This window comes from Eschrichtius robustus, unplaced genomic scaffold, assembly GCF_028021215.1.
Source record: "Eschrichtius robustus isolate mEscRob2 unplaced genomic scaffold, mEscRob2.pri scaffold_81, whole genome shotgun sequence".
NCBI classification, from domain to species: Eukaryota; Metazoa; Chordata; class Mammalia; order Artiodactyla; family Eschrichtiidae; genus Eschrichtius; species Eschrichtius robustus.
The window spans coordinates 118,343-144,239 of record NW_027175690.1 but is presented as its reverse complement, the minus strand read 5'-3'; the positions used below and the strand labels follow the sequence as shown (position 1 = coordinate 144,239).

The window sequence follows — 25,897 nt, the reverse complement described above, 5'->3', positions numbered from 1 at the left end:
GTCTACAAGAGACCCACTTCAGACCTAGGGACACATACAGACTGAAAGTGAGGGGATGGAAAACGATATTCCATGCAAACGGAAATCAAAAGAAAGCTGGAGTAGCAATTCTTATATCAGACAAAATAGACTTTAAAACAAAGACTATTACAAGAGGCAAAGAAGGACACTACATAATGATCAAGGGATCAATCCAAGAAGATGATGTAACAATTGTAAATATTTAGGCACCCAACATAGGAGCACTTCAATACATAAGGCAAATGCTAACAGCCATAAAAGAGGAAATCGACAGTAACACAATCATAGTAGGGGACTTTAACACCTCACTTTCACCAATGGACAGATCATCCAAAATGAAAATAAATAAGGAAACACAAGCTTTAAATGATACATTAAACAAGATGGACTTAATTGATATTTATAGGACATTCCATCCAAAAACAACAGAATACACTTTCTTCTCAAGTGCTCATGGAACATTCTCCAGGATAGATCAAATCATGGGTCGCAAATCAAACATTGGTAAATTTAAGAAAATTGAAATCGTATCAAGTATATTTCCCGACAACAACGCTATGAGACTAGATATCAATTACAGGAAAATATCTGTAAAAAACACTAACACATGGAGGCTAAACAATACACTACTTAATAACCAAGAGATCACTGAAGAAATCAAAGAAGAAATAAAAAAAACCTAGAAACAAATGAAAATGAAAACACGACGACCCAAAACCTATGGGCTTCAGCAAAAGCAGTTCTAAGAGGGAAGTTTATAGCAATACAATCCTACCTTAAGAAACAAGAAACTTCTCAAATAAACAACCTAACCTTACACCTAAAGCAATTAGAGAAAGAAGAACAAGAAAACCCCAAAGTTAGCAGAAGGAAAGAAATCATAAAGATCAGATCAGAAATACATGAAAAAGAAATGAAGGAAACAATAGCAAAGATCAATAAAACTAAAAGCTGGTTCTTTGAGAAGATAAAAAAAAATTGATAAACCATTAGCCAGACTCATCAAGAAAAAAAGGGAGAAGACTCAAATCAATAGAATTAGAAATGAAAAAGGAGAAGTAACAACTGACACTGCAGAAATACAAAGGATCATGAGAGATTAATACAAACAACTCTATGCCAATAAAATGGACAACCTGGAAGAAATGGACAAATTCTTAGAAAAGCACAACCTTCCGAGACTGAACCAGGAAGAAATAGAAAATACAAACAGACCAATCACAAGCAGTGCAATTGAAACTGTGATTAAAAATCTCCCAACAAACAAAAGCCCAGGCCCAGATGGCTTCAGAGGCGAATTCTATCAAACACTTAGAGAAGAGCTAACACCTATCCTTCTCAAACTCTTCCAAAATATAGCAGAGGGAGGAACAATACCAAACTCATTCTATGAAGCCACCATCACCCTGATACCAAAACCGGACAAAGATGTCACAAAGAAAGAAAACTACAGGCCAATATCACTGATGAACATAGACGCAAAAATCCTCAACAAAATACTAGCAAACAGAATCCAACAGCACATTAAAAGGATCATACACCATGATCAACTCGGGATTATCCCAGGAATGCAAGTATATTTCAATATACGCAGTCAATCAATGTGATACACCATATTAACAAAATGAAAAATATAAGCCATATGGTCATCTCAATAGATGCAGAAAAAGCTTTCGACAAAATTCAACACCCATTGATGATAAAAACCCTCCAGAAAGTAGGCACAGAGGGAACTTACCTCAACATAATGAAGGCCATATAGGAAAAACCCACAGCCAACATTGTTCTCAATGGTGAAAAACTGTAACCATTTCCACTAAGATCAGGAACAAGACGAGGTTGTCCACTCTCACCACTATTATTCAACATAGTTTTGGAAGTTTTAGCCACAGCAATCAGAGAAGAAAAAGAAATAAAATAATCCAAATTGGAAAAGAAGTAAAGCTGTCACTGTTTGCAGATGACATGATACTATACATAGAGAATCCTAAAGATGCTACCAGAAAACTACTAGAGCTAATCAATGAATTTGGTAAAGTAGCAGGATACAAAATTAATGCACAGAAATCTCTTGCATTCCTATACACTAATGATGAAAAATCTGAAAGTGAAATTAAGAAAACACTTCCATTTACCATTTCAACAAAAAGAATAAAATACCTAGGAATAAACCTACCTAAGGAGACAAAAGACCTGTATGCAGAAAACTATAAGACACTGATGAAAGAAATTAAAGATGATAGAAATAGATGGAGAGATATACCATGTTCTTGGAGTGGAAGAATCAACATTGTGAAAATGACTATATTGCTCAAAGCAATCTACAGATTCAATGCAATCCCTATCATACTACTACAGGCATTTTTCACAGAACTAGAACAAGAAATTTCACGATTTGTATGGAAACACAAAAGACCCCGAATAGCCAAAGCAATCTTGAGAAAGAAAAGCGGAGCTGGAGGAATCGGGCTCCCTGACTTCAGACTATACTACAAAGCTACAGTAATCAAGGCAGTATGGTACTGGCACAAAAACAGAAATATAGATCAATGGAACAGGATAGAAAGCCCAGAGATAAGGCCACGCACGTATGGTCACCTTATCTTTGATAAAGGAGGCAAGAATATTCAATGGAGAAAAGGCAGCCTCTTCAATAAGTGGTGCTGGGAAAACTGGACAGCTATATGTAAAAGAAAGAAAATAGAACACTCCCTAACACCATACACAAAAATAAGCTCAAAGTGGATTAAAGACCTAAATGTAAGGCCAGACACTATAAAACTCTTAGAGGAAAACCTAGGCAGAACACTCTATGACATAAATCACAGCAAGATCCTTTTTGATCCACCTCCTAGAGAAATGGAAAGAAAAAGAAAAATAAACAAATGGGACCTAATGAAACTTAAAAGCTTTTGCACAGCAAAGGAAGCCTTAAACAAGATGAAAAGACAACCCTCAGAATGGGAGAAAATATTTGTAAATGAAGCAACTGACAAAGGATTAATCTGCAAAATTTACAAGCAGCTCATGCAACTCAATATCAAAAAAACAAACAACCCAATCCAAAAATGGGCAGAAGACTTAATAGACATTTTTCCAAAGAAGATATACAGATTGCCAGCAAAAACATGAAAGAATGCTCAACGTCATTAATCATTAGAGAAATGCAAATCAAAACTACAATGAGATATCATCTCACACCAGTCAGAATTGCCATCATCAAAAACTCTACAAACAATAAATGCTGGAGAGGGTGTGGAGAAAAGGGAACACTCTTGCACTGTTGGTGGGATGTAAATTGATACAGCCACTCTGGAGAACAGTATGGAGGTTCCTGAAAAAACTAAAAAGAGAACTACCTTACCACCCAGCAATCCCACTGCTGGGCATATACCCTGAGAACACCATAATTCAAAAAGAGTCATGTACCACAATGCTCATTGTAGCTCTATTTACAATAGCCAGAACATGGAAGCAACCAAAGTGTCCATCATCAGATGAATGCATAAAGAAGATGTGGCACATATATACAATGGAATATTACTCAGCCATAAAAAGAAATGAAATGGAGTTATTTGTAGTGAAGTGGATGGAGCTAGAGTCTATCATACAGAGTGAAGTAAGTCAGAAAGAGAAAAACATATACTGTATGCTAACACATATATATGGAATCCAAAAAAAAAAAATGGTCATGAAGAACCTAGGGGCAAGATGGGAATAAAGACGCAGACCTACTAGAGAATTGACTTGAGGACACGGGGAAGGGGGAAGGCTAAGCTGGGACAAAGTGAGAGAGTGGCATGGATATATATACACTACCAAATGTAAAATAGATAGCTAGTAGGAAGCAGCCGCATAGCACAGGGAGATTAGCTCGGTGCTTTGTGACCACCTAGAGGGGTGGGATAGGGAGGGTGGGAGTCAGGCAGACATAAGAGGGAAGAGATATGGGGACATATGTATATGTATAACTGATTCACTTTGTTATAAAGCAGAAACTAACACACCATTGTAAAGCAATTATACTCCAATAAAGATGTTAAAAATTTTTAAAAATTAAAAAATTAAATTAAATTAAATTAAATTTAAAAAAATAAAATAAAATAGATCATGGATAAGGACCTACTGTATAGCACAGGGAGCTCTACTTAATACTCTGTAATGACCTATATGGGCAAAGAATCTAGAAAAGAGTGGATATATGTATATGTATAACTGTTTCACTTTGCTGTACAGCAGAAACTAAAACAACACTGTAAATCAACTATACCAATAACAATTTAAAAAATAATAATAATCATAAACTAAGGGAAGGAAAAAAAAAAAACAATACCAGGGGGAATTCCCTGGTGCTGCAGTGGTTAAGAATCCCCCTGCCAATGCAGGGGACACGGGTTCGAGCCCTGGTCTGGGAAGATCCCACATGCCGCAGAGCAACTGAGCCCGTGCACCACAACTACTGAGCCTGCGCTCTAGAGCCTGTGAGCCACAACTACTGAGCCGTGTGTCACAACTACTGAAGCCCTTGCGCCTAGAGCCCGTGCTCTGCAACAAGAGGAGCCACCACAATGAGAAGCCGTGTACCGCAAAGAAGAGTAGCCACCGCTCATCGCAAGTAGAGAAAACCTGCGTGCAGCCAAAATAAATAAATAAAACAAAACAAAACAAAAACAATACCAGGTTTCAGAAAGAATCCCTCACATTTTAAGTTTGCATAGATGTTTAAGTCAGCTATTTGTTCAACGAAGAAGAGTCGATGAAATGTATTAGAAAGCATTTTATTAATAAGTTATTATAAAACAATATTCATTTCATGTAGCACAAATTAACTTTTTGGTGCAACAAGAGGAATATCTGAATGTTTCCCGTCTATTTCTAAAACTGTCAGAATTCCTTTGTATAAGATTGATATCTTCAAATTTAGAACCTAAACATAAATTTTTCTTAAGAATGCATACATAAAATACTTCTTCTGTAACTGCACTATATCCTTGACAAATCCCTATTGGGAGGTACAGTAGTGGCTGCAGGCATTTATCTTTAAAACAATTTTTCCTCATTTTTCAGGTTTGGGAATGATATCACATCAAGTATGGAAAATAACTTTTTTCCTTAAGAAGACATAAATTCACTTAGAGATGTCTCCTCAAATTCAGAAAAACCCATTTCTTCAGCTCCTTCTGTCAGGACTCCATATTAATCTCAACCACTGCATTCTTGGCCGGAAGTGTTGTTTTTGTCGGGTTGTCTTCACTTACATCTTCAATGTCTGCCAGATCATTAGGTGGTAAAGGATCCCTCCAGCACTGGAAGCTGTTTTACTGCCAAAATTCTTCATTGAGCTGGCGCAGCGCGGCCCCCCAGTCTCCCCGCAGGGACTCTGCGCGACCCGCCCCGTCGTCGCCACCGCCCCTCCCCTGGCCCGCGGGGCCGCACGGGCGGCTGCGGCAGCGGCGGATCGCCACTCTCCAGGCCGCGACCCTCAAGCTCCGCGCCGTCCGGGGCGACAGTGTCCCCGCTGTCGCGGCGCTTGCTGGGCGAAACCGAAGCCTCAGTCATACCCCCCGCGTCGATTTTACGCTTTCGGGGCAGCTCCGGGATGCTGAGGGGCTGCCCGGAATGCGAAACCCTCGGCGGCGGGATCCAAAGCCGTAGCCGCGCCGGCTCCTCAGGAAAGTCGCGGAGCAGGAGCCGCTTCCAGGGCACGTGGAACGTCAGGGGCTCGGCAGCACGCTGCTTGCCCCTGGGCCCCGAAGGCTCGGGCGGAGCCCGCCCGGCGCGGGTGGCCGAGCTCCCGTAGCTGTGGGAGCGGAGGGCCTCTCCACTAACTTTGACGTCCCTGTGGTCTTGCTCTCCAGGTCAGTGCCAATCCCCGGTGCGCCTTACATTCGCCATGCCTACAGAACCGATTGACAAAGATGAGTTTCCTGTTGGGACATCTGTGAAGTATAAATGCCGCCTTGGTTACTACGGAAGAGTGTTCTCTATCACCTGCCTGCAAAACTCTGTCTGGTCAAGCCCTGAAAACAACTGTAGGCGTAAGTAACTCTGGACTGAGGACTCCTCTGTGTCAATAATCCTTAAGATCTGATCAGTCGTTCAAATTTTGAAACAAAGACACGTGTCTTGGTAACTTTGCCTAAGGTATAAAAAGATGTGAGAGTTATTCTTGTAGGTCATATCTTCCTACTGCTTTGAGTTCCTAGCACTTTCATTACAAGTTCATTTCATGAGAAATGACCATCACAAGGCACGATTGAGGGAAAATCTCCATTCACTAGGGGTGTCCCATTTTTACAACTGAAACTAAGTAATGAATGACTCAGGAAAGGAAAGAAAAGTGTAGGTGGGGAGAGAATCCCAAACTTCAAGACTTTTGATGTACACTGGTTGAATTACAGAGTAAGCATTTTAGTAATAAAGCAAAGTTTACATCTTTCTAAGAGGCAAAAAATATGGGGATGAGATCTGGAAGGGAGGTCTTTTTGAAAGTGGTGCTTAGTAGGTGGCTGATCCTGAGGCAGTCTTGTGAGTTTCCTCAAGGTGGCAAATCTATGGAACTACAAGAGCTATGGCCAGTTTGGGACCTTATGTATTAACAGACGTTCAGAGTATTCTACACCCAGTCCCCACATTCTGCTTCTTTCCCATAGGTAAATCATGTGGATCTCTTCCAGAGCTCATAAATGGCAAAATGGACATCAACAAAGACACCCAGTTTGGATCAACTGTTAATTATTTTTGTAATGAAGGGTGAGTTGGCAGTAGCTTTGTTTGGGATGACAGTTCTAGAATTGTAACACTAGTCTCTAAACAGTAGTCTCAGAAAGGAAAGTCAAACTACCTGTCCATTTAAAACATAGCAATAATATTTCTAAGTAGAAGTTGTGCCTTGAATCCAGGCATTTAACTACCCTTGCAATGACTAAACAAATATTTGAAAAAATAGGAAAAAACCTGTATCCATGCTAGAAATTGGAGGGGTGAGGGTAGTGTTTTCACACCAAATTAATGCACCTAAAGCCAAGTGAAGCATTTACTAGATGAGAAGGACCAGCATTCTAAAGAAGTAAGTGGAACAAACACACATATATTCTTAACTCAAAGCAATAAGAGCTAGAAATGTTGGACTCAGGAAAAAGTAGGAAAGAGTTGTTTATTTGGGATGATGGAGTAGATGTGGTGGATGGGTAAATCTTAATTGTTATAGCACCTCTCCAGAAGTGTACACAATACAGGAATCTTGCTGTGGGCATACTCTTGGCTTATCCTTAGGGGAGACAACCAATTTAGAAAAGAAATAGGTACACCTTATATCTTAACTTTTGTTCTGTTTTTATTACTTATTATTACTTACAATACATGCAAAATAACATAAGTGAAACATAAAAATAGTAATAACAATAAAATTAATTTCAGTGCATATGCCACCCACCTTAAAAACCGTCACTAGTACCTTTGATGCTGACTATGTGCTTTTCCCAATTTCCATTCCTTCACCTCCAAAACTTCTCCAGAAGTAACCACCATCCTGAATTTTGTCGATCCCTTGCATTTCTTTTCCATTTTCTCCCATACATAGTCCTAATCATTATATTTTTAGTTATACATATTTTGAACTTTATATAAATGACATGATTTTATATGAACATCTTTGCAAATTGCTTTTGATTTAATAGTTTGTTTCTGACATTCATTCATGTTGTTGTTGTTAATTCATTTTCATTTAGGATAGTGTTCTCTTGTCTGGATACAGAAGAATTTATTTCTTTTTTTTGTTGTCGTTAGATATTTGGATTATTTCTAGTTTGTTTTGCTTTGTTTTGTTTTCGCTATTATAAGCATCCCTGATATAAAGATACTCATACATGTCTCCTAGTACATATGGGCAAAAGTTTCTCTAGGACAGTGGTTTTCAAACTTATTTTACCATGATCAACAATTAAGAAATATATTTCTACAGCACATACACACACACATAAACAGACACACATGTATACCACATCACATACACATTTATATAAATTAAAATTGTCACACAAATATTTACCATTATACTGGAAATTCTAGCCAGGAAATTAGTCAAGAAAAAGAAATAAAAGGCATCCAGATTGGAAAGGAGAATTAAAACAGTCTCTGTTTGGAATTAAAACAGTCTCTGTTTGGAGGCCAGATCAAGAGGGTGGAGTAGAAAAATCCTAGCCTTCTCCCACAGACATACGAAAACTACAGCTACATATAGAATAACTATCTCTGAAAGTGACCTGAAGACTAGAAGAACAGATTTTCTACAACTAAGGATATAAAGAAAAGGCCACATTGAGATGAAGAGGAGGGGAAGAGATGTGGTCTGGTCAGAACACCTCCCCCCCAATGCAGTGACCCACAAGCCAGAAGAAAATCACAACCATGGGGGTCCCCCCTGAGGAGTGAGGGGTCCAAGACCCACACTGGGCTCCCCAGCCTGGGGCACCTGCACCGGGAAGACAAACCACCATAGTGTCTGGCTTTGAAAACCAGCAGGCTTATCTTTCAGGGGAGCCAGAGGACAGCGGGAGACTGCTCTTGAAGGGCTCACTTGCTCTGAGTCCCAGCACAGACAGAGCAGCAACTTTAAAAATGCCTTGGCTTTATGAGGAGGAGATTTATTGATTAATTCTGGGGCAGGTACCAGGGGATGGAAGTGCTGGTAGGTGCCATTTTTTTTCTCTCCTTACACCTAGCTGGCCCAGTACTGGTAGGTGCCTTTCTGTCACTCTTCATCAACATAGGTAACACTACGTGCCCCACCCCAATGTTCCCCTAAGTACCTGCCCAACCCAACCCACCTGCCTCAACCAGTCCCTCTAAAGAAGCTCCCACCCCATCCTACCTGGTACATGGTTCTGCCCAGGACCAGTGATCCTCCAAAGTGGCTCACATTCTGGGGGACCTAGCCCTTCCTACCAGCAAGCCCACAGAAGTTGCAACCAGGCCTCACAGACAGCTGGGCTGGGGATCAGCCCTGCCTACCAGAGTGTCTTGTAGAAGTCATGGCCTAAACACAACAGGAGGATGCAGGCAGCCCATGCAGGGGATAGCCTTGAGCACCTGGCTTGGGTGACCAGGGGGGATTATGCCACTGGGCTCTACATAAAACTATCTACATAAGGCCACTCTTTTAAAGTTGGGAGATGTAGCTGATGTACCTAATGTATAAAAACAAACACCGAGAGTTAGGCAAAATAGGAGACAAAGGAATACCTTCCCAGTGAAAGAACAAGATAAAACCCCAGAAAAAGAACTATACAAGATGGAGATAAGCAATTTATAAGATAAAACGTTCAAAGTAATAGTCATAAAGATGCTCATCAAACTCAGGAGAAGAATGGATGAACACAGTAAGAACGTCAACAAAGAGATAGAGAATACAAAGGAGAACCAATCAGAACTGAAGAATACAATAAATGAAATGAAAAATACATTAGAGGGAATCAATTACAGAATAGAGGATACAGAAGAACAGATCAGTGATCTGGAAGACAGAGTAGTGGAAATCACCCAATTGGAACAGCAAAAAGAAAAAAAAAGGAATTAAAAAATGAAGATAGCCTTAGGAACCTCTGAGACTACATCAAGCATACTAACATTTTCATTAGAGGGGGCCCAGAAGGAGAAAAGAGAAAGAAAGGGACAGAAAGCCTATTTGAAAAGATAATAGCTGGAAACTTCCCTAACCTGGCAAAGGAAACAGACATTAAAATCCAGGAAGCACAGAGAGTCCCAAACAAGATGAAGCCAAAGAGACCCACACGAAGACACATTACAATTAAAATGTCAAAAGTTAAAGATAAAGAGAGAATCTTAAAAGGAACAAGAAAGAAAAAAGTTATGTACAAGGAAACCTCCATAAGACTATCAACTGATTTTTAGGCAGAAACTTTACAGGCCAGAAGGGACTGGCACAATATTTTCAAAGTGCTGAAAGGAAAAAAACTTATAAGAATACCCAGCAAAGTTATCATTCAGAATTGAAAGAGAGCTGGAGCCTCCCAGACAAGCAAAAGCTAAAAGTTCATCACCACTAAACCAGCTTTACAGGAAATGTTAAAGGAACTTCTTCGAATGGAAAAGAAAAGGCCATAACTAGAAACAAAAAAAACTATGAAAGGAAAAATATCTCACTAGTAAAGGCAAACACAGAGTTAACGTAGTGGATCTACCACTTATAAAGCTAGTATGAAGTTTAAAAGACAAAGGTAGTAAAATCCATCTAAATCTAAAATAATTAGTTAAGCAATACACAGAATGAAAGGATGTAAAATATGATGTCAAAAACATAAAATGGGGGAAGGAGTAAAAATGCAGTGCTTTTAGAATGTGCTCCAACTTAAGCAACCATCAAATTAAAATAGGCTGCTATATACATAGGTTGCTATATGTAAATCTCATGGTAACTACAAACCAAAAACCTATAGCACAAAATATAAAGAGAAAAGAATACAGACATAAAGCTAGAGAGAGTCATCCAATCACACAGGAAGAGAACAAGAGAAGAAGAAAGGGACAGAGCAGAACTACAAAAACAACCATAAAACAATTAACAATATGGCAAAAAGTACTTACCTATCAGTAATTACTTTACATGTAAATGAACGAAATACTCTAATCAAAAGATACAATGTTCTTGGATTGGAAGAATCAATATTGTGAAAATGACTATACTACCCAAAGCAATCTAAAGATTCAATGCAATCCCTATCAAATTACAAATGGCATTTTTCACAGAACTAGAACAAAAAATTTAACAATTTGTATGGAAACACAAAAGACCCCAAATAGCCAAAGCAATCTTGAGAAAGAAAAACAGAGCTGGAGGAATCAGGCTTCCTGATTTCAGACTATAATACAAAGCTATAGTAATCAAGACAATATGGTACTGGCACAAGAACAGAAATATAGATCAATGGTACAGGATAGAAAGCCCAGAGATAAAGCCATACAGCTATGTTCACCTAATCTATGACAAAGGAGGCAAGAATATACAATGGAGAAAAGACAGTCTCTTCATTAAGTGGTGCTGGGAAAAGAATGAAATTAGAAGACTCCCTAACACCACACGCAAAAATAAACTCAAAATGGGTTAAAGACCTAAATGTAAGGCCAGAAACTATAAAACTCTTAGAGGAAAACAGGCAGAACACTCTTTGACATAAATCACAGCAAGATCTTTTATGACCCACATCCTAGAGAAATGAAAATAAAACCAAAAATATACAAATGGGACCAAATGAAACTTAAAAGCTTTTGCACAGCAAAGTAAACCATAAACAAGATGAAAAGACAACCCTCAGAATAGGAGAAAATATTTTCAAATGAAGCAACCGACAAAGGATTAATCTCCAAAATATACAAGCAGCTGATGCAGCTCAATACCAAAAAAAACAAACAACCCAATCCAAAAATGGGCAGAAGACCTAAACAGACATTTCTCCAAAGAAGACACACAGATGGCCAAGACGCACATGAAAAGCTGCTCAACATCACTAATTATTAGAGAAATGCAAATCAAAACTACAATGAGGTATCACCTCACACCAGTCAGAATGGTCATCATCAAAAAATCTATAAACAATAAATGCTGGAGAGGGTGTGGAGAAAAGGGAACCCTCTTGCACTGTTGGTGGGAATGTAAATTGATACAGCCACTATGGAGAACAGTATGGAGGTTCCTTAACAAAACTAAAAATAGAACTACCATATGATCCAGCAATCGCACTAAGGGGCATATACCCTGAGAAAACCATAATTCAAAAAGACACATGCACCCCAATATTCATTGCAACACTATCTACAATACCAGGACATGGAAACACCATAAATGTCCATCGACCGATGAATGGATAAAGAAGATGTGGTACATATATACAATGGAATATTACTCAGCCATAAAAAGGAATGAAATTGGGTCATTTATAGAGATATGCATAGACCTAGAGTCTCTCATACAAAGTGAAGTAAGTCAGAAAGAGAAAAACAAATATTGTATATTAACGCATATATGTGGACTCTAGAAAAATGGTACAGGTACATATTTGCAGAGCAGGAATAGAGACGTAGACATAGAGAACAGACGTGTTGACATGGGGGGAAGGGGAGGTGGGATGAATTTGGGAGATTGGGACTGACATATATACACTACCATGTGTAAAATAGATAGCTAGTTGGAAACTGCGGTATGGCACAGGGAGCTCAGCTCGGTGCTCTGTGGTGACCTAGATGGGTGGGATGGAGGGCGGTGGGAGGGAGGTCTGAGAGGGAGGGGATATGTGTATACATATAGCTGATTCACTTTGTTGTACAGCAGAAACCAATGCAACATTGTAAAGCAACTATACCCCAATTAAAAAAAAAGATACAGGATGGCTGAATGGATTAAGAAAACAAGACCCATATATATGCTGTCTACAAAGAGACTCACTTCAAATCTAAAGACACACACAGACTGAAAGTGAAAGCATAGAAAAAGATATTCCACACAAATGTAAACAAAAAGAAAGCTGGAACAGCAAGACTTATATTAGACAAAATACACTTTAAAACAAAGACTGTAACAAAAGACAAAGAAGGACATAACATAATGATAAAGGGATAAATCCAAGAAGAGGACATAACATAAATAGATCTATGTACAATAGTCAAGATATGGAAGCAACCTAAGTGTCATTGATAGGTAAATGGATAAAGAAGATAGAGTATATATACAAAACAATATCACTCAGCCATAAAAAAGAATGAAATCTTGTCATTTGTGACAACATGAACGGACCTAGAGGGCATTATGTTAAGTGAAATAAGTTAGACAAAGAAAGACAAATATGATTTCACTTATATGTGGAATCTAAAAAACAAAACAAATGAACAAACAAAACAAAGCAAAGCAGAAATGGACTCACAGATACAGAGAACAAACTGGTGGTCATCAAAGGGAAGGGGAATAGGGGGTTGGGTGAAACAGGTGAAGGAGATCAAGAGGTATAAACTTCCAGTTATAAAGTAAATAAATCACAGGATGTAATGTACAGCATAGAGAATATAGGCAGTAATATTGTAATAACTTTGCATTATGACAGATGGTTACTAGGCTTATTGTGGTGATCAATTCAATATATACATATATATACATATATATGTATATATATAATATGTCAAATCACCATATTGTACATCTGAAATTAATACAATATTGTATGCCAACTATAGTTCAATCAAAAAAAGAAAAAGAAAACAACCTCTCTGTTTGCAAATTACATATCTGGTATAGAAAATACTAAGGAATGTACACACAGACACACACACACACACACAAACATATTATAGCTAATAAATAGTTCATCAAGATTTCAGGATACAAGTTATCAGATGATTTAGTTTTAACGTGGGTGTTTCATTGATGTAAAGGAAGATTATTTTTAGAGAAGGACTTAAGAACATAATTATATCTAAAATCACAGAGTATAAAAAGAAATCTTGAAATTAAGAAAATTTTAAAGTGCTAGACTTATAGTCAGTGTCTCATTCTTGACCTCAAAAAATGGAGAAAACAAATTCATATGTATTTTTAATGGATGTTACCCTGGTCGGGTAAAAAATAATTTCCAACTGAACAAAAGTAGACAAATTAATCCATGTAGCAAAATAGAGGGAAGAAAATGTTATACTTTCTTCATATAAGTTGGGGTCACAATTGGGGTATTTTTGTTTTTTCCTTTTAGAAATTTATTTTATAAAAATGAGATCATGTTCATTGTAATCAGGATGTAAAAGAAATTTATTGATTTTCTACATGAAGATTTTCTACCTAGTATATCTATTACTTTGCTTGAATAACCTATAGAATTTAAAAGTACATTCTCTCACCGTAGAGAACAAAGTTGAAAACCAATCTATTAAAAGGGCTTCGGTTTATATTATTCAAATCTTCAACATCTTTACTTCAAAGCATATTATTAAGTTAAAGTAATTTTAAGTATATTATAATGGTATATTATAAAATACAGAGCTCAAAAGAGTAGAATAGGAAGTCCAGAAACAGACCCAAATTTGTAAAAGAGGGTATTATATGAAGGTATCACGCAGCATTTCAAAGCAGTAAGCAAACTAGTATTTTTTATTTATGTTAAATAATTAGCACATTTTATGCACCACAATAAATTTCATATTGACCAAAGAATTACATGTTATATGTGACACCTAAATAAAATAAAATAAAAAATAATAAATATGTATCAGATTTAGGAACATTCCAAGTCAATGGGTTCATTTCAAGCAAAGGCAGAATCCACAGAGAGGTTAATAGAATTGACACATATACAAATACTAAAAACAAATAAAGTACAAATGAAAAACCACAAAAATATATAAATAGCCCTTACAAACAAAATATGAACACCTAAATAGAGAAATGATCAAAAGATACAAAGTGGCAATTAACAAAAGAAAAAGGTACAAATTGTAAATACATGTGGAAGTGTCTGGCCTTGCTATTAATAAAATTAATACAAATGAAAATAACAATAATATGCTACTTTGACCACTTATTCAATCCAAAAGTATTTATTCAGAGCCCACAAATACTAAGAATAGGTACTATTCTGGAAGCTGGAGATATAGCAAGAAACAAAACACACAAAAATCCCTCTGTATAGCTGGTAGTTTTGAAGTTCAGGGTAATGGGCATTGACATAATCTCCTAGTAGCAGTATAAATTGATACAAATTTATACCATTTAACACAATTTAGGCAATGCACTTTTGCCAAGAAGTCAAACTTAACAGTCTTCCTTTTTGAAGTCTTTTAGACTCTAAAGGCTTGGAAAGGTTGGAATGGAAAACATCTTAATGTTCAACAACAGGGGATTATTTGAGTAAATTAGGGTCCATTCATGTGATGGAATATTATTCTGCCAATAAAAATATTGGGGATTGATTATAATATATTTGCTGGGGTTTGAGGGATTCCAATAAACAATACATGTGTCTTCACCACCAAATTTCTGGACCAGCTGAGGAATCAGACAGATGAAGATCAAATTATATCTTTATTGCTGAAAGAGATTAGTAGAGAATATAACTTTAGGTCAGGGCTAAATGACCTAATTTTTAAAATCCCATTATTAAATGTAATTACCTGTTCTCAGACACAGCTGGACAACTGTAAGCTTCCTGCATCCATCCCATCCCCACGCCCACTCACCACAGGAGTAGGAGAGGCCCCTTAGCACATAGCAGAGAATAAACTAGAATACATCCTCTCTGCAGGCATGAAGAGTGGGAATGCAGAATTTTGAGATGAATTGCCCTATTCCTTCTCCCAAACTCACCAGTCTGAGAACTCATGATGGTTAGGTAGGGGTAAACAGAGAACCCAGGACTGTCAATCTCAATAAGCCCCCAAAAGGAAACCTGAAAAGCAAATGTAGGTGTCCTACCCAACAATATTGTATATAATGAAAACAGTTTTAGGATAGATGTTATATTTAAAGAAGGTGAGACCCCAAAGGGCCTGTTCTGTGCAAGGCAAGGAGAGGAAGTTGCTTGTTTTTCCAGAGAAGAAGGAGAAAGACAAGTGAGGGATGGAATAAAATGCCTAATGGCATTCACTTCCCAGTGTAACACTCCCTAAAACTTCCCCCAAATGCAACAACAAATGCTTTGAGCAAGTGGATTTGGGGGAGAAACCCACAAAAATCCTGGGCATTGCTGCTAGATAAAATGTTGTGCAGAGCCCAAAGCCAGCAGGGAGGGACACAGGAAAGTGAAAGCAGAGAGAAGTATGGGGAAATTAGCCCTAAGACACACAGTAATCATGTGTGTGGAAGAGGACTCTCACACAGCTGTGAAATATAGGTCCTGGCCAGTTTAACCACACCTACTTGACAGCTGACATCCATGTTACATGTATATCTCTTCATGTAAGAAACTGAAAGAATTTTCTGTAAGTTCTTGACCCAGAGTATGGTGCACAGACCAGCAAGGTCAGCATCTCCTGGGAGCTTGTTAGAAATGCAGAATTTTCATACCCACTGAATCAGAATCATATTTTCACAAGACGCCCTGGTGATTTCTATGCAAATAAAACTTTGGAGAAGCACTTCTCTAAACCATTAACTATATTCCATTACTGGAATTTTCTGTATCTTTCACTTTTTTTCTACAATGACTGAGTATTAACTTTTATAATCGGCTTTTAAACAGCTGTTACTGAACTTCCAGTTCCAGATTCACTTTTCCCTGCTTCTCTCTCTATATATAACTAAATACCCTAGAAGTTGTTCAACATACAACCATAAAAGGACCACAAAAGGTAGAAAGAAAGTGGACTGGCTAGGGACCCCAGAACTTAAAGAATGACCCTGCAGTGAGTTCCCTGGGTTTTCTTTTTATCTCTCAGGATGGGTGCTATAGAAGACTGTAAGCCAGAACAGTCAACAAGCAGAGAGAGAGAGAAGCCTACTCTCCTGTTAAAGGACTGGGGAAGGGAAAGCTCAGCAAGGATGTAGTAGGGAGACCCACACTTAGTGATAGTGGTGGCCGAATCTGCCTAAATTAGCAGCATAGGGAGAAATTGGGGATGAGGGAAGTCTATCCTTCCCATGTCACACACCCATGGGAAGCAGCAGGTCCCAGTCCACCAGCAGCTGTATCAATAGCGGAACCTGGGTGCGCTGACATATCTCATGCCCCAGCATGTGAGCCTTATTCTGCCTGCAATGGCAGCATCAGCAGAGCCTGGTTGGTGAGACCTAGACTTCAAGATAGCATCAGGAGGGCTCCTCCACTCACACCAGACATGGGATTGGTAACTTATTTGTCTGGCTTCTTGGAGGCACCTCTGTGCATTTGTCCTGAAGTGGTCTTATGGATGTCTTTCAGAAAATGGTTATTTTATATGATTTGTCATGGAATTTGTTCTAATAAATCATTCTTCTATCATGTGGCAACATGCAAAAAAATAAAACAAAACAAAACGTTTCAGAAGAATTGCTGACTCAAGTTAGAACTTGCTTCACCATTTTTATCCCAATCCTTACGATTAAAACATCAAAAAGAGCACTTTAAGAAATAATCTTTATGAAGTCAAAAACCAGAGGAGTCTCCATGATTCTCCACTCCTATGGCAAACAGGAAGGAAGAGGTGCACACATAGTGGAAAGACTGCAGCTTTCCTTTACTCCATTTGTTGTCTATTTGTGTGTATGTGTGTTTGCAGTGCAATTTAGAATATTTTCATTTTTGATGGTGTACTGGAAGGCATTAAAAACCTGAAAACAATACTGAAGGCATTAATAAATACAACATAACCACTGCTTCAATGTAACAGTGCTTCAGGTTTCTTCAAGAACATCCACAGCTCTTTTCATTTGATCTCCATTTGACCCATTTTGATGTTTGAATAAAGTTTGTGCTGCCATAGTTTCTTATATATTCATAAGGCAGTGTTCTCAGCTATACCAAATAACACTTGACGGTTATTTGACACTATTCGTCTTAACCTGTAGTAGTATCAAGTTCGGCCTTACTCTCCACCAATTTTCATGAATGGTTCAGCCCAACATGCCATGACTATAGAAAATTTCAGCTGAAGTAAAAATAAATGTCATCAGTTTTTCCAAATTGTATAGCAAACTTTGAACAGCTTGTGGCATACTAATTGAGAATTTCTGCCTTTAACATTTATAATATGAAATAAGTGTTCAACTGTGTTTGTCTTGCTTGGATTTCCTTTGGTTATAGTTTGATTAATCTTATTTATCTTAGATGTATATAAAAAAATGTGCCTTAACCTAATAAAGGAGAGAGATCTCATCTAATTTAGAAGGCATGAAGAAGATAATTTTAAAGTCCAAATAAAGACACAAAAGTTGGGAAAGCAATAGTACTTTGACAAATGGAAATTGTCCTTCTGAATTCTCCCAGATTGTAATCTCTTGTAAGCAGCAATTTAAGCAGGATTAAGTGTTTATTTAGAATATAACATTCATTATTCTTTGCCTCTAGATACCGACTCATCGGTCAATCCTCTGCTGCATGCATCATCTCTGGCAACTCTGTCATCTGGGATAATGACCCACCTATTTGTGAGAGTGAGTTGGAATATTATTTTCTATCACCTTTACCAATAAGTTCTCACTTTCCCCCTGGAGTTATAAAAATCTTGATTGATTTTTTTCATTCTGTCATTCAGATGGCTGAAGACAGCTATAATGGTCTCAAAAATACATGTGGGGTCCTGGCAACTGTTTTCTTAAGTTCTTCTTTATCCTGGGTTGTGCCTTTTCTGAACCTGGGGACTTAAATGCATAAAAGTCTTCAAACTTTATTTTTACCTCAGTTAATTTGGAATTATGTTGGTTCTGCCATCCCCAGTATAATAACCATCCTGCTTAGAAAATTAGTAAAGATTTTTAAAGTGATACTCTTTGAGGTTTGATGAAGCTGTGGAGGAATTCACACTTTCATGTGCCAATGGTTCAACACACTCTCTTGAAAGTCATTATGTAATATAAGCCTCAAAATTGGGCTTATATTTTGACCCGCTTCTTAGAATTTATACTTAGGAAATAAACAGATTGTAAACTTTTTATTGCAGCATACTTTATAATGGCAAACATGTTAAACTAACCTAAATGCACTGCATGGTTCCTAATATGGTTTGCAAATAACCTATTGGAAGCAAAAAGACATGTTAAAAGTGACTACTGAGAATTCCCTAAGAAGCATAAAATAGCCATGCAGAATTAGAAGAAATACATCCATACATTGGAAATTTATTCAGCCATAAAAAGATATTATGGAAAAACACTTAATATTTATAAAGATGATTGTTATATATATTTCTGTGAAGAAAATCAGATGACAAAATGGTATGTTTTATACACAATTTATACAAGACTATACAAGATCTCATTATATTAAAAATAATACACCTTGACATATTTCCATATTTTTGTCTCTATCTATAATTTTGTAACCTTTTCTGTATCCAACCCTGGCAAATGGCTTTAAGCCTCCTTGGTAAAGGGTAGGGAGGAAACTTACAGTATACATTTTGGCTGTGCAGCAGTTGCTTCCTCTTCCTCAAGAAGAGCCAGTCTCCTGTTTTATTGAAGCTGCTCTGGGTCTCTAAACTGGTTCTCAAGTCTTAGAATTGGTTGATAAATAACCACAACTCTCTTCTGTAGTGATTCAAGTCAGACCTGTTCACTAGACCTAGATCTTCTCTGCTAATACAAATCAACTAAAACTTTAGACCACTATCCATCTGCTTCAGTTTTAGCGATTCCATGATCAATGAGCCAATGACAAAGATCTTTGCAGGAAAATCATTCTGATTTCTGCTTCAGTTGTCTCTGACAGTTAAGTGCTACCACTTGGCCTCTGTGACCCTGAGGTCCTTTCATCCCCATTGGATTCAGGTAACCCCATTTAATAGCTACCATTCCCACTGTCATTCCTGGCCTATGGAGAATAACCATCACAGAGTTCTTCAAGGATGCTGAAACTTCTGCATAAATGTATTTCTCAAAGCCTTGGGTAAAAGGTCTCACTTTCAACCTATGTGCACCATGGAGATAATTAGGGAGTAGATGAACAGGTCTTACATAATAAATCCACTCTAGCATTCCTAAGTCCCTAGGCCACAGGATGTTTTCCTCTGCAGTACACTAATAATCTTCTGCTTTTGAACTTCATTCTGTTAGGCCACACTCAAACTAACACATTGAATTCAGAATCTCAATTCTTTTGCTGTATTTTATACTTTCTCACAGGTCATAAGTTTTATTTCCCCAGATCTCCCTGGTCCTGTCAGGGCTTGAATCTGGTTAGAGGACTAGAAACAATGCAAGGTGGTAGGGATAGGTCCTGAGGAAAATCAGCAGTCCCTGCAATTTGGGTGGCCAGACTTAGTAAATAAAAATGCAAGATGCCCAATTAAATTTGAATTCAGAGAAGCAACAAATATTTCTGTAGAATAAATGTGTGCCATGCAATATTTGGGATATACTTAGAAATTTTCTTTTTTTTCTGAAATTCAAATTTAACTGAGCATTCTGTATTTTCCACAGCAGTCCTATCAGGACAGCTACTTCATGAGAGTCGTTAGTTTCTTCAGGCAAGAGGATGCTTTTCTCCTCAGACCAGGGAGGAAGGCTCTCCTTCTGGCAAAGCAGGCTTGGCAGAATTTCTTTTTTTCTTCTTTGCCATCTGTGTATCTTCTTCCTTTTTTTTTTTTTTTTTTTTTGTATTTAGAATTATTTACTTTTCTTTGTGGTTACAATTTTTTTTAACATCTTTATTGGGGTATAATTGCTTTATAATGTTGTGTTAGTTTCTGCTGTATAAAAAAGCAAATCAACTGTCTGCATACATATATCCCCATATCCCCTCCCTCTTGCATCTCAATCCCACCCTCCCTATGCCACCCCTCTAGGTGGTCACAAAGCACTGAGCTGACCTCCCTGTGCTATGCATCTGTTTCCCACTAGCTATCTATTTTATATTTGGTAGTGTATATATGTCAATGCTACTCTCTCACTTCATCCCAGCTTACCCTTCCCACTTACCGTGTACTCAAGTGCATTCTCTACGTCTCTGTCTTTATTCCTGTCCTGCTCCTAGGTTCTTCAGAACCTTTTTTTTTTTTTTTAGATTCCATATATATGTGTTAGCATACAGTATTTGTTTTTCTGTTTCTCACTTACACCACTCTGTATGACAGACTCTAGGTCCATCCACCTCACTACAAATAACTCAATTTCATTTCTTTTCATGGCTGAGTAATATTCCATTGTATATATGTGCCACATGTTCTTTATTCATTCATCTGTTGGTGGACACTTAGGTTGTTTCCATGTCCCAGCTATTGTAAATAGAGCTGCAGTGAACATTGTGGTAAATGACTCTTTTTGAATTATGGTGTTCTCAGGGTATATGCCCCTTAGTGCGATTGCTGGATCATATGGTAGTTCTATTTTTAGTTTTGTTAAGGAACCTCCATACTGTTCTCCATAGTGGCTGTATCAATTTACATTCCCACCAACAGTGCAAGAGGGTTCCCTTTTCTCCACACCCTCTCCAGCATTTATTGTTTATAGATTTTTTGATGATGACCATTCTGACTGGTGTGAGGTGATACCTCATTGTCGTTTTGATTTGCATTTCTCTAATGATTAGTGATGTTGAGCATCCTTTCATGTGTTTGTTGGCAATCTGTATCTCTTCTTTGGAAAAATGTCTATTTAGGTCTTCTGCCCATTTTTGGATTGGGTTGTTTGTTTTTCTGATATTGACCTGCATGAGCTGTTTGTATATTTTGGAGATTAATCCTTTGTCAGTTGCTTCATTTGCAAATATTTTCTCCCATTCTGAGGGTTGTCTTTTCATCTTGTTTAAGGTTTCTTTTGCTGTGCAAAAGCTTTTAAGTTTCATTAGGTCCCATTTGTTTATTTTTCTTTTTATTTCCATTTCTCTAGCAGGTGGGTCAAAAAGGATATTGCTGTGATTTATGTCATAGAGTGTTCTCCCTATGTTTTCAGTTAGGAGTTTTATAGTGTCTGGCCTTACATTTAAGTCTTTAATCCATTTTGAGTTTACTTTTGTGTATGGTGTTAGGGACTGTTCTAATTTCATTCTTTTACATGTAGCTGTCCAGTTTTCCCAGCACCATTTATTGAAGAGGCTGTCTTTTCCCCATTGTATATTCTTGCCTCCTTTATCAAAAATGAGGTGACCATATGTGTGTGGGTTTATGTCTGGGCTCTCCGTCCTGTTCCATTGATCTATATTTCTGTTTTTGTGCCGGTACCATACTATCTTGATTACTGGAGCTTTGTAGAATAGTCTGAAATCAGGGAGCCTGATTCCTCCACCTCCGTTTTTTTGTTTTTTTTTTTTTCTCACGATTGCTTTGGCTATTCGGAGTCCTTTGTGTTTCCATACAAATTGTGTAATTTTTTGTTCTACTTCTGTGAAAAATGCCATTGGTAGTTTGATAGGGATTGCATTGAATCTGTAGATTGCTTTGGGTAGTAGAGTCATTTTCACAATGCTGATTCTTCCAGTCCAAGAACATGGTATATCTCTCCATCTGTTTGTATCATCTTTAATTTCTTTCATCAGTGTCATAGTTTTCTGCATACAGGTCTTTTGTTTCCTTAGGTAGGTTTATTCCTAGGTATTTTATTCTTTTTGTTGCAGTGATAAATGGGAGTGTTTCCTTAATTTCTCTTTCAGATTTTTCATCATTAGTGTATAGGAATGCCAGAGATTTCTGTGCATTAATTTTGTATCCTGCTACTTTACCAACTTCATTGATTAGCTCTAGTAGTTTTCTGGTAGCATCTTTAGGATTCTCTATGTATAGTATCATGTCATCTGCAAACAGTGACCATTTTACTTCTTCTTTTCTGATTTGGATTCCTTTTGTTTCTTTTTCTTCTCTGATTGCTGTGGCTAAAACTTCCAAAACTATGTTGAATAATAGTGGTGAGAGTGGGCAACATTGTCTTGTTCCTGATCTTAGAGGAAATGGTTTCAGTTTTTCACCATTGAGAACGATGCTGGCTGTTGGTTTGTCATATATGGCTTTTATTATGTTGAGGTAAGTTCCCTGTATGCCTACTTTCTGGAGGGTTTTTATCATAAATTGGTGTTGAATTTTGTTGAAAGCTTTTTCTGCATCTATTGAGATGATCATATGGTTTTTATCCTTAAGTTTGTTAATATGGTGTGTCACGTTGATTGATTTGTGTATATTGAAGAATCCTTGCATTCCTGGGATAAACCCCACTTGATCATGGTGTATGATCCTTTTAATGTGCTGTTGGATTCTGTTTGCTGGTATGTTGTTGAGGATTTTTGCATCTATGCTCATCAGTGATATTGGCCTGTAGATTTCTTTCTTTGTGACATCTTTGTCTGGTTTTGTATCAGGGTGATGGTGGCCTCGTACAATGAGTTTGGGATTGTTCCTCCCTCTGCTATATTTTGGAAGAGTTTGAGAAGGATAGGTGTTAGCTCTTCTCTAAATGTTTGATGAATTCGCCTGTGAATCCATCTGGTCCTGGGCTTTTGTTTGTTGGAAGATTTTTAATCACGTCTCAATTTCAGTACTTGTGATTGGTCTGCTTATATCTTCTCTTTCTTCCTGGTTCAGTCTCGGAAGGTTGTGCTTTTCTAAGAATTTGTCCATTTCTTCCAGGTTGTCCATTTTATTGGCATAGAGTTGCTTGAAGTAATCTCTAATGATCCTTTGTATTTCTGCAGTGTCAGTTGTTACTTTTCCTTTTTCATTTCTAATTCTATTGATTTGAGTCTTCTCCCTTTTGTTTTTGATGAGTCTGGCTAATGGTTTATTTTGTGTATCTTCTCAAAGAACCAGCTTTTAGTTTAATTGATCTTTGCTATTGTTTCCTTCATTTCTTTTTCATGTATTTCTGATCTGATCTTTATGATTTCTTTCCTTCTGCTAACTGTGGGGTTTTTTTTGTTTTTCTTTCTCTAATTGCTTTAGGTGTAAGGTTAGGTTGTTTATTTAAGACGTTTCTTGTTTCTTGAGGTAGGATTGTGTTGCTATAAACTTCCCTCTTAGAACTGCTTTTGCTGTATCACATAGGTTTTGGGTCATCGTGTTTTCATTGTCGTTTGTTTCTAGATATTTTGATTTCCTCTTTGATTTCTTCAGTGATCTCTTGGTTATTTAGTAGTGTATTGTTTAGCCTCCATGTGTTTGTATTTTTTACAGATTTTTTTTCCTGTAATTGATATCTAGTCTCATAGCATTGTGCTTGGAAAAGATACTTGATGCGATTTCAATATTCTTAAATTTACCAAGGCTTGATTTGTGCCCCAAGATATGATCTATCCTGTAGAATGATCCATGAGCACTCGAGAAGAAAGTGTATTCTGTTGTTTTTGAATGGAATGTCCTATAAATATCAATTAAGTCCATCTTGTTTAATGTATCATTTAAAGCTTGTGTTTCCTTATGTATTTTCATTTTGGATGATCTGTCCATTGGTGAAAGTGAGGTGTTAAAGTCCCCTACTATGATTGTGTTACTGTCGATTTCCCCTTTTATGGCTGTTAGTATTTGCCTTATGTATTGAGGTGCTCCTATGTTGGGTGCCTAAATATTTACAATTGTTATATCTTCCTCTTGGATCGATCCCTTGATCATTATATAGTGTCCTTCTTTGCCTCTTGTAATAGTCTTTGTTTTAAAGTCTATTTTGTCTGATATAAGAATTGCTACTCCAGCTTTCTTTTGATTTCCGTTTGCATGGAATATCGTTTTCCATCCCCTCACTTTCAGTCTGTATGTGTCCCTAGGTCTGAAGTGGGTCTCTTGTAGACAGCATATATATGGGTCTTGTTTTTGTATCCATTCAGCCAGTCTATGTCTTTTGGTTGGAGCATTTAATCCATTTACATTTAAGGTGATTAGTGATATGTATGTTCCTATTACCTTTTTCTTAATTGTTTTGGGTTTGTTGTTGTAGGTCTTTTCCTTCTCTTGTGTTTCTTGCCTAGAGAAGTTCTTTTAGCATTTGTTGTAAAGCTGGTTTGGTGGTGCTGACTTCTGTTAGCTTTTGCTTGTCTGTAAATATTTTAATTTCTCTTCTCATTTAATTTGAATGAGATCCTTGCTAGGTAGAGTAATCTTGGTTGTAGGTTTTTCCCTTTCATCACTTTAAATATGTCCTGCCACTCCCTTCTGGCTTGCAGAGTTTCTGCTGAAAGATCAGCTGTTTACCTTATGGGGGTTCCCTTGTGTGTTATTTGTTGCTTTTCCTTTGCTGCTTTTAATATTTTTTCTTTGTATTTAATTTTTGATAGTTTGATTAATATGTGTGTTGGCGTGTTTCACCTTGGATTTATCCTGTATGGGGCTTTCTGTGCTTCCTAGACTTGATTGACTATTTCCTTTCACATGTTAGGGAAGTTTTCAACTATAATATCTTCAAATATATTCTCCGTCCGTTTCTTTTTCTCTTCTTCTTCTGGGACCCCTAATTCGAATGTTGGTGTGTTTAATGTTGTCCCAGAGGTCTCTGAGACTGTCCTCAATTCTTTTCATTTTGTTTTCTTTATTCTGCTCTGTGGTAGTTATTTTCACTATTTTATCTTCCAGGTCACTTATCCATTTTTCTGCCTCAGTTATTCTGCTACTGATTCCTTCTTGAGAATTTTTAATTTCATTTATTGTGTTGTTCATCATTGTTTGTTTGCTCTTTAGTTCTTCTAGGTCCTTGTTAGATGCGTCTTGTATTTTCTCCATTCTATTTCCAAGGTTTTGGATCATCTTTACTATTGTTACTCTGAATTCTTTTTCAGGTAGACTGCCTATTTCCTCTTCATTTGTTTAGTCTCGTGAGTTTTTACCTTGCACCTTCATCTGCTGCATATTTCTCTGTCTTCTCATTTTGTTTAAGTTACTGTGTTTGGGGTCTCCTTTTTGCAGGCTTCAGGTTCGTAGTTCCCATTGTTTTTGGTGTCTGCCCCCAGTGGGTGAGGTTGGTTCAGTGGCTTGTGTAGGCTTTTTGGTGGAGGGGACTGGTGCCTGTGTTCTGGTGGGGAGGCTGGATCTTGCCTTTCTCGTGGGCAGGGCCACGTCCTGTGGTGCGTTTTGGGGTGTCTGTGAACTTAATATGAATTTAGGCAGCCTCTCTGCTAATGGGTGGGGTTGTATTCCTGTCTTGCTAGTTGATTGGCATGGGGCATCTAGCACTGGAGCTTGCTGGCCGTTCGGTGGTGTTGCGTCTTACTGTTGAGATGGAGATCTGTGTGAGAGCTCTCGCCAATTGATATTATGTGGGGTGGGAGGTCTATGGTTG

General features: G+C 37.6%; 1 protein-coding gene across 1 annotated transcript in view; it reads left to right on the top strand.

Annotated features, from left to right (window-relative positions):
- The window catches only part of LOC137758350 (complement receptor type 1-like), a 177,308-nt gene that overhangs the window by 51,533 nt on the left and 99,878 nt on the right, over positions 1 to 25,897 (top strand). Inside the window, exons 26-30 of the mRNA XM_068534455.1 lie at positions 5,089 to 5,111; positions 5,364 to 5,777; positions 5,880 to 6,059; positions 6,675 to 6,774; positions 18,060 to 18,145. Of these exons, the coding sequence (XP_068390556.1) occupies positions 5,089 to 5,111; positions 5,364 to 5,777; positions 5,880 to 6,059; positions 6,675 to 6,774; positions 18,060 to 18,145 (803 nt within the window). The remainder of the gene's footprint in view (positions 1 to 5,088; positions 5,112 to 5,363; positions 5,778 to 5,879; positions 6,060 to 6,674; positions 6,775 to 18,059; positions 18,146 to 25,897) is intronic.